The 13,863-nt window shown below is 45.9% G+C and overlaps 1 protein-coding gene across 1 annotated transcript in view; it reads left to right on the top strand.

The window, feature by feature from the left end:
- The first annotated feature begins 1,223 nt into the window (after window positions 1–1,223).
- APCDD1 (APC down-regulated 1) overlaps window positions 1,224–13,863 on the top strand; it is a 34,174-nt gene continuing 21,534 nt past the window's right edge. The window contains exon 1 of the mRNA XM_025365607.1: window positions 1,224–1,635. Within this exon, the coding sequence (XP_025221392.1) occupies window positions 1,578–1,635 (58 nt within the window). The 5' untranslated portion in view covers window positions 1,224–1,577. The remainder of the gene's footprint in view (window positions 1,636–13,863) is intronic.

Raw genomic sequence — 13,863 nt, 5'->3', positions numbered from 1 at the left:
GGCATTTATTTTAATTTTTTTTTTTTTTTAAATGAAAAACACTAGCAGAGTTGAGTCCAGAAATGTTCTCGAGACTCCACTGGGTCTCCTGTCTGCTCTCTATCCTAGTGTGGAGAAGAGGTGACATTTGCCTCAGGAGAGGGAAAACTCCTGGGAGAGGCGAAGGTCTCAAGCAGGCCCTTGGCAGGGGAGGGACCTTCCAGGTAAATCAGATGGCTACTGCCTTGTACCCGCCCTGGAGAACGAAGGACCCCAGGGGAAACTCTTCCTGCCTTTGGGTCTTAAACGCCCATGTAGTCCCCCCTCCCCCACAAGACCGCGGGACACAAATAAAGTCAGCGTGATTGTGGTGATTAAATCTGCCCTGGGAGAGCTGAGGACTCGGCGAAGGGGCCTAAGTGCACGTTCTTAGACTGACAGGGAGCGTTTCTCGGAGATTTCTCCCGTGTTTCAACAAGTCATTTGCCTCGTGAAAGGGGGAGGAAAAAGTGAACGGGCTCCTGCCGCCTATACCGTGCCCTTCGCAGGTTGGGGCCTGTGACAAGGCTCCCTGTGCTCCCCAGAGGAGCCAGGCACTGCGCCGGGGCAGGCGATTTGTAGTGAAGACCTGCCCCGCACCCACGAGGGGGCCCAGCGCTGAGGCATCCTCACCCCCAGCAGCCCTCCAGGCCTCTCTCTCTGGCCTCCCCTCTCTCCCACGCCTGCGCGCCGGCACACACCCCGGCTCAGCAGGCCGCTTTGCTCGGATCCCACGCGAGGCCTCCAGCCTCGCCGCCCGCAGCCCCTTTGAACACCTTTCCCCAGTGGCGTCGGCGGAGGCTGGAGGGCGACCCGCGCATTCTCTTTCCTGGCGGGCGGGGTGCGGGGCCGAAGGCTCCCAGCCCCTCCAAGGAGGAAGCGCGCCCGGAATGGGGGGCGGGGAGGAGAGAAAGGGGTGCGCAGAGCCAGAGGGAGGCAGAGGGCCCTGGAGGGAGGAGAGGAGGAGGGGAGGATGGAAGGGGTAGGCGAGAGAGGGGAAGGAGGGAAGCGGGAGGGGAGCGGGGGAAGGAGGGGCGGCCGGAGTGGGAGGAGGGGAGGCGTTGCCCGACGCGCCCTTTCAAGTCTCCGCGCTCCCCCCGGCGGCGGCTGCCCGGGGGCGGTGGCTCGGCGTCGCCTCCCCCGACCGCCCCCTCCCGGGCCCCTCCTCCGTGCCGCGGCCAGGCTGCCCCGCCGGCGGCGCCCTGGAAATATGAAGAGACGCTGCAGCTGCGGTGGCGGTGGCGGCCACTGCAGCTCGGAGCGGCGCACGCGGCGGCCGGGGCGGGACGCGGGGCCGGGCGCGGAGAAGTCGGGGCGGGCGGCAGAGAGGCCGGGACGCGGACCGGGCCGGGGCGCCCACAGCCGCCCGACGGCGCCCAGGGAGCGCGCGCCCCGCAGCCCCGCGACTCGCCCGCCGGGCATGGGGCGCGCCGCAGCCGCCTGAAGCCCCGGCCTGGCCCGGCCGCACCCGGCCGGAGGCGGAGGGCAGAGCGCGCGCCCAGCTGCCCGGTCACCAAATCGGAGCGCAGCGTGCGGGAGGGCCCAGAGCAGGACTGGAAATGTCCTGGCCGCGCCGCCTCCTGCTCAGATACCTGTTCCCGGCCCTCCTGCTTCACGGTGAGTTCCCGAGGGCCACTGGAGCGCTCCCAGACGGAGGGGGCGGCCGGGCGCCGCGGAGCCCGCGGAGGCTTCGGGTCCGGATCGCGGCACGGTCTACACTGTCCCCTCGGCGGGGCGGATCCGAGGGGAGCAACGCGCCGACTGTGTCAGCCCTGGGAGAGGGGGCTCTGCCCGCTTTCCTAGGCTCGGAGCCCTCTACCCCAGGGCGCCCGGAGCTCTTTGCTGCGCGACTGTTCTCTTTGGAAGGGTAGAAGCTCTCGCACGCAGACACTTTTATGTCCAGAATCCTTTGCATCCAGTCCGAGGGAAACTTTCGTCCACTCTGCTGGATTTTCTAACTGTACACTGCCATGAAATCGCCGGCTCTGCGAGCCTTTTTCCAAAAGGTCAGAATGCAGCAGGCTCTTGATGTGTTCGAAGCTTTTAGGAGAGTGGAAAGAGAAACTGATCATTTGGGAAGACGCATCTGTCTGCCTTCGGAAAACTAGTGTTTGTTGTCTGCCTGCACTTTGCCTCGCGATTGAGGCGGGGTTGTGGGGTTTTCTCCCAAGTGGACTGCTGCGTTCTCTGGGTGTAATTTTAAGAAACAGGGGACTCCTATTAGCCAAGATTTAAGCATTATAACCGGTCTCCTAAGGTGCACCCAAACTTGACGCCCCATTTCCTGGGCTTCCTGTGCCACTTTTCCCCAGGGGTTCTAGTAAACCTTTAGCTAGAGAACATCAGCCCTTTCAACGGGTTCCAGAAATTGCACTGAAAACACCAAAACAGAACTTCTTTGGGGTGAACAAGGCAGATTTTTATGGCGCGTCGGGTTCATAATCCTGACAGGCCGTGGCAGATCACGTCGTGTTGATATGGGTGTCCTGAGCAAACTGTCCCTAATGGTCAGACACCTGACATTTCAACAGCATGACTTCACGGCTCTCCTTCCTCAACACCCACCGCAGCCACCCCAAACCTGCAGCGGGCTCCAGCTTCAAAATGCATGGTAGCCAGGACTGAAAGTCAGGCTGAGGACCTTCCCTCCGGAGGGTCAAGGAAAGGGAAGAATTGTTAACCCACAAGCCACCGGGATGCTGTTTTCTTTGTAGTCCTGCCCCAGGTGGATGGCTTGCATAGCTCCACAGTCTTTGTGAACTTGTCTGGCTGGGTCAGACCTGTCCAGTTGCCAAGGTGTACTCAGAGCCCCAGTGATCCCAGAATTTTAACAGTCGGGATAGAAGGCTTGCAGTTCGAGGGCAAAAAGAGAGAAGGTATAATTATAGGGTTGGACTCCTAGGCCCATCTGCTTAGAATTACAGAGCAGTTTTAATCTTTGGCTGAAACATGAAACAAATCAGAGCCAATGAACAGATCAAACAGCAGCTGCCACACACACAAGAAAAAAGAGAGAGATGAAACAGGAAAAATTGTCCCCCTTAAATTGTTGTAATATCTGTGAAGAAAAAAAGATAGTATGGTCAAATGATTTTAAAATTTAAAAAATTACTTGAAAGCTTGGCATGAACAGCATTTTTGGGGGTAAAATAATTGCCTTTTAAACTACAAAAGTGATCCTCAGAGATGCAACCTAGTGTAACTCTGAACATGTTCTCCCTCTTTTGAGAGGTAGGAGTTGTAATTACACTTCCTATTTAGCAGTCCAAACTGGGGTAGTAATGGCTGACAGGTAACAAGAGCCCAAGTATATCCTCAATGGGGACAGGAGCCCCAAATTTCCTGAGTTTGAAAATGTGCATCTGGAATCTTCCCTAACTCTGGGGATCGGGGGAGGAGGGCTCCCCAGACCCCATGGTGTTGGGAGGGGGATGGGGAGCAAGGAAATAACTGGGAAGGGTAGTCTGAGCATAAATGGGAGCACAGTGGAGCCAGACCGTGTGCGTGCTGATATGTGTGGGTGCATGTGTGTGTACACATATGTGCATATGTATTTTGAAGATAAGATAAAAAGGGAGGTTTGCAAAGTTGAGTTGGATGACACAGATAAACCTATGAAAAGTTATCCAATTTCAGAATGGATCTGCAATGGCACAGTTATTAAAACTAAAGTTGCTCAAAGATCTACTTAGATCCAGCAGAGAGTATCAGACTCTAGTGCAGAAAATAAACAGAGGAAATCAGTGTTCAAGTTATAAATCCTCAGGATTCAAGAACGGTTTGCCATAATTAGCAAGGATAATGTAAAGCACCAGAAAAGAATGGGATATTCTTTCTTTCCCCTTTTCCCCATTGACATCTACTTGATTGAAGTAGTTTTAACAACAAACGGGTATTACTCAACCTAACCAAGGGAATGGTTTGCTGAATATTCCTACTCAACTGATAGGCGCTTTGCAGGCATTTAAGAAGTCTGTAGTAACAGATGGAGCGTGATCATATATTTAAATAGAAGTTATAAATCTGAAGGCAATTCTTGAAATCTTCTTAGAATGGATTAGTGGTTCTTTTCCTGATAAACAGGCATTTTATTTTCCTAACCATAGGATACCATTTGTCTATTTATGGGTCAACTTAGTAGATAAAAGCATTTGTTCTAGGGTGTTGAATGTTCCTGTGACACACTTTAATAAATTTAGTTTCACACATCATTTAGAGATGATTTGTTAACACCACCAAGTCAGGTTAAGAAGTGCAAGAAGTGCATCCTGTGTGAGGATGCAGTAGATAACCATTATGTTTGGCATCCAGTCTTTGTTCAGTTTTGTGGCTACTTCTATTTCAATTCACTGCAATTTATAAATCATCCCTAAATCCTATCACTGAAATGAGGCTCTGGCAAGACTTGAGCCTGTTGTTTATTTAAGACTGCAAATGTGGTGCGAGACCCAAGTTCAAAATTTGATGGCATAAAAGTATACATGTCAGTTTTCCTTTCCTCCTCTTCAAATTCTGAAAACAATTGCAATACTTAATCCAAATAAAGCCTATTTAATGTCATGAAGGTATGCAGCTGGAAGATGTCCATTATTACTGTTTTCTTTGCTTAGATAAAAGCCACAAAAGTTTCAGATGTCAAATGCTAGAAATCATTCAGCTCCAAAACACAGATTAGCATGAGGTATCCAGAATAATTGTGGCTGTAATGCCACAGTGGAGTGCCTGATTCTCTTTGCTAATGGAAACATTTGATTTTGAGTTTTGGAGCTGATGTTGGGAGAGATGTTCTATTCCCACACCCTGTTTACTTTTGTAGAATTCGTTGACTTTTCTGAGAGGTGAAGGCTCTTTCAGCTCTCCCCTTTCATTAAAGCATATTCTGTCAAGACTTTTAAAAACTTTGCAGGTTGCCAGATGAGAGTTTAACCAACACAATGTGAGGAAACATTTATATAGGGTTAAATAGAAATCTTTGAAAAACTATTTTACTAAGGACAGTTTTTGTGGCCAAAGAAACATTGTCTTTCCTGCACTTTTTTCCCCTCTCTTAGTCATAAAAAGAAAATGAGATCTTGAAAAGAAGCATGACTCATCTGTACCCAACAGGGGCAAGGGTCTTAGACAGATGTTAAATATCCTCTTGTTAAATACATTGACAAGCCAATTTCATTCTTTTATACTAGCCAAGTTCATTCTTTTTCCCCTTAAATGAGAAAAGAACTAAATATAGGTGGGTGATATGTCCGTGTAATTGCATACTACTATTTAGGGACAGACTGATGACAATATAATCAATCAAAGGGAGGCATAAAACATTTCAGACCAGAAATAGAAGATGATGTGTTAGTGATTATTGTCTACCTCGGTTGAAAGATACACAGCAGGCATGTCTTGGGTAGACTCTCCCCCTGGTGTTGAAGTGATCGCAGGGAAAACCAGGAAAAAATCCACTACTGTCCCCCAAGTGTGAGTTCTTAATGGGTTGGTTTTGTGGACACAGGCCATTGCTTAGTCCTCGCCAATTTGGGAATAAAATTATTCTGGAAAGTCATGTGATAGGTATGTACATCTCAAGGTTGGAGAAAGGATATGGTATCACCCTAAAATTATCAAGAGTATTTTGTTCTGCAAGGGTTTTCTGGTTTCATTCATTCAGCTAACCATTTATTCAGTAAGTTCATCTATGAGGGCCTCCTACGTGCCAGGAGCCACCATTTGCCAGGTCTAGTGGCTGAAAGGGAGGGTTCCCCCTTCGTTTCTGTTTGTGTGTCTGTGTGTGTGCGTGTGTGTGTGTGCGTGTCTGAATGTAGAGCCTCAGAGCTGAGTGGATGGCACACTGCAGTTGATCGCACTATTTTCCCTGCTGGGAATCCCACAAACGTGCGCACACACATACACACACAGACAACACACAGACACGCACACACACACGCACACACAGACACACACACAGACACACACACAGACCACACAGACACACACAGACACACAGACCACACACAGACACACAGACCACACACACAGACACACACACAGACACACACAGACACACACACAGACCACACACACACAGACACACACACACACACACAGACACACACACAGACACACAGACACACACACAGACCACACACACACAGACACACACACAGACACACACACACACATAGACACACACACACAGACACACACACACATACACAGACCACAACTGTGCTGAAGAGGCTGGATGTGACTAGTCAGCTGCAGATCCAACATGCAAACTTTGCAACCTCTGGTTCAGCCCCAGTGTCCACCCTGAGGACTATGGCACTAGAAAATGGCACAGAAAAGTAACTTGTTTTCAACTAAAGTCAAATGGTGCCAGGAATTTGAAAACTTGACCTTATTACATTTCTCATAAAGAGAGACTGCCTTTAGATATGAAGATTTCAAGATGGGTAAAAGCAGCAAGCTTACTGCAAAAAAAAGAAAAAAAAAAGGAAATAAAAACAAGAACTTGATAAGCACAAGTACCACAATGGTGGTAAAATTCAGTACTGTCTGCAATACATACATGCTTTTATTTCAACAAAGTGGAAAGCAGTGCTGGAGTTTATCTACCAGCCCCCACTTCAAAGCACACATTTACAGTAATGACTGCCTATTTAATTGGGCAGGCAATTTCATGGCTAAGTAATTACCTGCATTTAATCTAATCAGTCACATTTTATGTGTCACAACAATTCTAACTTGAAAACACTTTTCTCAGTCTGATTATTAAAGTATACAGGGCACATTAGATAAAGTACAGAAACTTGCAAAATGAACAAGGAAAGAATCATTTTAAGCTCTCCATCATTGTTGATATTTTGACATTATACTTAGTCTTTTTCAAGTTCAGTTTTTTCCCTTAAGCCTTAGAGTACATGTATAGAGATTAACCTGATCAAAGATTGGTTTAGCCCCAAGTGTGCTTGAAAATTATTGTTTGCTTCCCAAATAATTTTACACTTTATTATGTGTAAAATAGATTGGAACTTTTTATTTCTCAGTCAGTATAGATAGGCAGGTGAAAAACCATGGAATATATTCATCTAGATAATTCAGATTGTTAAAACTTTGTTGAGGCTGGGCGTGGTGACTCACGCCTGTAATCCCAGCACTTTGGGAGGCCAAGGCGGGCAGATCACCTGAGGTCAGGAGTTGGAGACCAGCCTGGCCAACACGGCGAAACCCCATCTCTACTTAGAAAAATGCAAAAAAAAAAAAAAAATTAGTTGAGTGTGGGGACGCATGCCTGTAATCCCAGCTTCATGGGAGGGTGAGGCAGGAGAATCACTTGAACCCAGGAGGCGGAGGTTGCAGTGAGCCGAGATCGCACCACTGCACTCCAGCCTGGGCGACAGAGCAAGACTCTGTCTTAAAAAAAAAAAAAAAAAAAAAAAAAACAACAAGCAAAAAAAACTTTATTGAAAAATCAGGGACTTGGGCATGGAGTATACTGTCCTATTTCACTTTTTCCCGTATATGTCACGATGATTCAAGCCTAAGAGATACCTGAGCACATAGTTGGCACTTAACCATTTGTTGAATGAATGAATGTTGACTTGCAAAAGTCCAGCAGGCACCCCACCCTTTTTCTTCTCTCATTCTCTACAAAGGCTCTGTTTGGTTTCTGCGTACACTGGCATGCTTGCTCAAAGCACCATGGGTTTAGGAATGAGATCTGCTGTGGAGGGCTCTAGCAGAAGTACTGTGTGTGTTCACTTTGGAAACTATGCCAAGGACTGCTTTCTATGTGCATCGTCTGGTGAATTCAGGGGATGTGAACAGTTAACCCGACACATAGACCTTTTATTTAGGGCATAAACCTCCGTGTAAATGGTCAACCCTGTGCCTCCTTTCATTTAGGTGACTCTATTTTTTAAATGTGTTATCTTTGGGAATTTTCACTCTCCGGTAGACTATTGTGATTATGACTGTAGTTACAATCATTGTGCAGTCATTTAGGATTACTGTCGTGGGGTAATGTATTCCTTGGGAGTAAATCACTAGTCCACACACGCAGGTGCACACACTTACATACCACCGAGCCCTCCAGAGCTCCAGGATCTCATTTAGTTTTCTGGACATGGTCGTCAATAAAATTATGTCCTAAAGCACACAGGACTTAATTTGTTTCTAACAGATGAACCACTCCTTCCAGAATCTACTTTATTCTCTGACATTCATTTGAAAGAAACTACTCCCTTTGCCATAATAATTTTATCAGGGCCCAGACCATTGGCCCCCCAGTGTTTGAGACCATTTTATGGTGGAATCATTTGGATAACCTTATTCAGAATTCCTCTGGACTGGGAACAGTCCCTGGAGAGCTTCCAGTTTAGATAGTACCATGGAACTGACTTTATACATTCTCAATCAAGAGTGCCTCTGTACCTGTATAGTAGCTAGCATTTGATCAAATGAGATGATATATGCATAAAGTGAATTGTCAAGTGTGATGCAAACATTCTTCATCATCATCATGATCATTATGTTTAGTTTATAGAGGAAAAAGAAAGGCATATATTAGATGACTTAGCCAAAACCACTTTGAAGACCAAAAACTCACAGCCATTTTCTTAATATTTGTTTGATCCTTTCAGATATTCACTCGCAACAAAATCTTAGTGAATGGGAACTCCATTCCCTAGTCCCCTTAATTAACATCTAGAATCTTCAACTAATCAAAATGTTGACATTATTTGTGTGTGTACTCTCACATATAGTATATGGTTTCTAACTCTTGTTTTATATGTATAATAAGAGGAAAAAGCTTTTCACGGTCTACACAGAATTGTTACAGGTTCATTCCTTTCTACCCACAGTCCCACTTTACAGGCATGGTTGTTCCTAATAATGACCTTAAGGCACTTTTAAGAACCTGGATCATCAAAGAAAGATAATAAGGTCAAACTGCATTTGACATACAATGGCAGAAGTTTCAACAACCGAATATTGTGATTAACCAACACTTCCAATTACACAAGTAATCCAATTAAGTGGAGGAGCTTAAAAACTTAGCATTATATATAATAAGCACATTTATTATTATAAATAATAGGTGTACTCACACAGGAATGGTTATTATTAGTGTGGTCCTTGAACTTTGCATTGCTAAATAGTGGGATGATTGATTTATGCAATTTAAAATGTATTAAAAGAGACTGTATATATTTTACAAAAGTTCCTTTTCAGATGCAGATGTAGTGCTAAATTACTGTAGCTTCCTTCCTTCCTTCCTTTCTCCCTTGCTCCCTCCTTCCTTCCCTCCCTCCCTTCCTACTTCCTTCCTTCCTGTGACCCTCCCTCCTTCCCTCCCTCCCTCCCTCCCTCTCTCCCTCTCTCCCTTCCTTCCTTCCTTCCTTCCTTCCTTTTTTAATATAACTTTTTGGTAATTCTTCCCCCCACAAGATGCGAAAGACGGTCAATGCCTCTCCTACACTACAAAAGAGATTTACTGTAGTTTGTTGGGAGCTGTTCCCTTCTTTTATCTTTCTCATTTATCCAATCAAGAAATCATGCAGGACTGAACCATTGCAGTAGCCTCATCACTGATCTTCCTGCTTCCAATCTGTCCCCCATGTCCCTCCAAAAAAACCAGAAAAGCAATTTTTCCAAAATGAAATTCTTACCACACCACGACATTGCAGAAAATCTTTTGGTGACCCCTCTTCACCTTTCCAGTGAAGTCCCCACTCTGCATAACAGATGTGTGGTGCTTTCAACTGTGGCCCTGCCTCCCTCTGCCCCTCGTCCTAGGTCACCCTGTGTCCCCTTCTTTTAGAGCCTCCTAGGTGAATCTGTCACTCCTGTCCCCCCATGCTTGAGTGTGCTCAAGCACACTCCTCCTAGACCACTTCTGTTCCATCTTCAAGATAGAGATGCCTCTCCTTGAACCCTCAGGGAAGAATTCAGACCCTTCCCCCTCTGTGTAGAGTCCTCTACAACCCTACAGTTTCTTGTCCAACGGAGACTCCCGGGGGAGAAATGTTTGTAGCTGCTATGTCCAGAACAGTGCCTGGCCCTTCAGAGCCTTACTGATTGAATGAATGAATGAATGAATGATTCACTAGTTCCAGTCCCGAATTTGGAATTGACTTACTTCAGGCGATGCAACAAACACAGGAGCTCCTTAGTTGACCAGAAATCTAAGACGAGTGTCCTTGGAGGGCACACCGTGACTGATCCTTGAGAAGGAAGCTTTGGGGTTTACCGGTCTAACTTTTATGCTTGGCCTCTGCTGCAGCTGAAATTGGTGCTTCAAATGACTTTTTAATTCCCAGCCATTTAACAGAAGTAGTACTCACAGGAAAGTCATCCACATTTGCCACATCAGATGAGCCAAGTAAACACTGGAGACCACTTGCAGTGGTGAACTGAAGGCCTAAGAGTCAGTTTCTCCTGCCTTACAGCAACTTCTTTCACTTGACCCCTTTAATTTTGCTCCTTAAGAGTAAAATTAATTTTGTTTCTTAAGAGTAATGAAGATGTTGGGTACTTTGAAGGGAAAATTTAAAAATGGAATAAATACCAACCCCATTTTTCCATCTTAGAAATAGAATATTAACCTAGAGTGTGAGCCTGAAATCACTGTGTCCTTGAGGAGCTGTGCCAGCCTTGGGGTTCTCCATCTGGCCGCTCACATGGGTGCCCTGGCTGCACTGCCAGCCTCGCTGGGTTCCTGAGCTGTGCTCATTGTCATATGTGAGCAATAGCGAAATGGATATTGATCTTTAGAAACCCTGGGCTCTTTAATATCATTTTTTTCCTGCTTTCCAATGATTTGCATATTGGAGGTTCTTAGATTTTATTTCTTCCATCACTGGTTAAAAACAGCTGTAGGCTCCTTTCCTGTGTGGCTCTAGTCTTATGAATGGCCCATGCAAGTGCTACCCACCACTCCCTCTCTCTCCGCCTTTGAACTCCCTAGCTTCCTCCCCAGAACCTCCTTCATCATTTTGACCCTTGTTCTTTGACATCCAGGCCAGTGAGACCTTAAAAGCTTCAAAGTAAAAACAAAACAAAACAAAACACAAAACATCTTTGTTAGTCTTTATGCTTCTGGCTCCTAAAGTCTAGCAAGTCAAGGTGAATAGGTATGTTTTATTTGTTTATTTTAGAGACAGGGTCTCACTCTGTCACCCAGGCTGGAGTGCAGTGGCGCGATCATAGCTCACTGCAGCCTTGAACTCCTGGGCTCATGTGATCCTCCTGCCTCAGCCTCCTGAGTAGCTGGGACTACAAGCATGTGCCACTATGCCTGACGGTTATTTTCTTGTAGAGATGGGGTCTTGTAATGTTGACCATGCTGGTCTCAAACTCCTAGCATCAAGCCATCCTCCCACCTCAGCCTCCCAGAGTGTTGGGATTACAGGCATGAGCCACTGTGCCCAGCCTCACTGACAGGTATTTGTTAAACTGAGTGGAACTTATCAGCAACCGCAGAGCTTGGCACTTTGGGCCTCACTCTCTTCTACATTGAGGGTCATCATTTAACTTTGCCTGGAGCCCCTGTGTCCTTATACTTCGTCCTCTTCAGAGCTCAGAGTGAGCCTGGCTCCTCCTTGTGACTTTACCCTGATTTTAACTGTTCTGTTAGTTAGAGGGGACTTTTTGAGGATGGTCTAAGATCATTACTTGAAATAATACCAACCAACATGGTGCTAAACTGAAACCAACCTTAAGAAATGGGTGTTTTTATCCCTTCGTCACTGACGAATAGACCGAGGCTTGGAGAGTTAAGTGATTTGTTTAAGGTCACTGTGCTCATATTGGGTTTTATTGACTGCAAGATGCCCATCTTTTTCGTAATTTAAGATCTCTGCAGGGGGTGTGCATCTCACGGTCAGTGGGGGCCCCACTTTCCTTTGGCCTCCAGGCAGTAGCCATGAGGGGTGACATTCCCTTTGCCTGTGTGAACCTGAACACAGATGCTCATCCTGTCCCCACATCACCTCTTTTACGTTCATCCTTGGGACTCATCTGAAGATTCATTGCAAATAGGCTGGTTTTGAACATCAAGAGAGTACACATCTGAGTCAGCATGCTTGGTTTTTTTCCTCCCTCACTCATAAGTTATATTCTCAGCACTGAAAAGGAAAATCACGGTGAAAATCAGACAGATCTTGTAATAGAGCAGTGGAGTGTTAATTTGACATTAGTGAAGCAAGTATTTATTGCTGGAAGAATAACTGCAACTCCATATTTTCTCACACAGCATCAATCAACTACTTGGAAAGGAGAAAGGCCAAAAAAGATGAGGCAGTGTTTTTGTTTTGTTGCTGAGATACATGCAGAGCAAACAGATTACCTGTCACACGTGCAGCAGTGCCACCAAATGCAAGAGAAATTGCCAAATATCTTTGACTAGATACAGAAATGTCAGTGCCATCGGAGGCTGCTGCAAATAATTCACGGTTATCTCAGGACTGTTGTTAAGGCATCATGTCATTGTTTAAATGTGCATGTTTTGTCACTGATAATAAAATAATGATACATCTTAACACTCCTTGATGTCTTGGATCCAATGCGATCCTTCAAGTGGCAGATGTAGTTTCAAACTCAAGCAGCTGAACTCTGGAGATCTTACCCACATCCACTACACTCCTGACTTTTATTATCTTCATGGGAAAACACTTGCAGGGTGTAGAGGTTTACAAATCAAGTTTTAGAACACAGCTTGGTTGACAGTGAGATGATGGCTTCTTTACTGAATGCTTAGTAGCATATTTAAGCAGAATCTTCCCCAACTCCCAATACCTTGTAACTTTAACTAAAATCTATTTTAAGTTAGCCACATCAAAATCGATCATACTGTTGACCCACCAGACAGCAAGTTATACTCGGTTTCATTCCTTGACTGCCTAGCAGGGACACTGAGGAAATGTTCACAGTTATCAAGATAACTACAACTGTTGAGGCTGGTGGAGGTCCAGTGAGCAGTCCCCTCTCCCCTACTCTGGTTCAGAACTAAGAGAGTGTTCAACACGAGGGTGAGGCACATGGGGATTAAAACATTAGCATAGTGATGAATACTCGATCAGAAGACACAGTGTAGATGGGTGCCCATGACAGGAGTGCTCATGGTTCCCCCCGAATGTTTCAGACTTCCCATCTGGCCCAGTGCCACAGCTGACCAACGAAAGGGGCATGGTCCTCACTCCCTGAGGAAGCTGATCAAAATGCATGTGATTGGTAAATAGGCTGGTTTTGAAAAGAAAAAAGTGACTGAGTCAAGCATGCTTGCTTCCACTTCCATAACTCATGTGCCTTCACCAGGGGAGGGCAGAATGAGGGACAGGGAGGGAATGCCCAGTGGAGACGCCTTCCCTCAGTGGAACTCGAGGCCTCAGGAAAGGAAGCCCTGGCTTAATAACCATGACCATGAATAATAACAACACTGGGCAGAGTTCTCATGTTTAGAGTTTGCCCCATTCTAGCTCAGGCCAGAATTAAGGGACTTGGCAAAACAGGGCTGAGTGAGGTTGCCTTCAATGTGCACATGGCACTGTCCTCTTGTGTCTAGAATCTCTTTTCACAATCTTCATTTAGTTGAGTAATACCCTTATCTGTCTCACTGACATCCATTGCATGTAAAGTCTGTAAGAACAACCAGAAGCTGTCCTTCCATCTCAAAGCCAGAAACCTACTTAGAGGGAAAATCTGGGAGTTCAGATACAGAAACTTCTGTCTTCTCAACACCAAGACTTTGCATCAAAAACTAGTTCAGTCTTTTGAATGTTTTGTCCACATGATGGTAACTATCTGAATATTTAACAGATATCTGAAATTATCATCCTGCAGGTCTCAGTTTATCCA

This window comes from Theropithecus gelada, chromosome 18 (genome assembly GCF_003255815.1).
Source record: "Theropithecus gelada isolate Dixy chromosome 18, Tgel_1.0, whole genome shotgun sequence".
Lineage (NCBI taxonomy): Eukaryota > Metazoa > Chordata > Mammalia > Primates > Cercopithecidae > Theropithecus > Theropithecus gelada.
The sequence above is the reverse complement of the archived record's forward strand: the minus strand, read 5'-3'. Positions and strand labels throughout refer to the sequence as shown.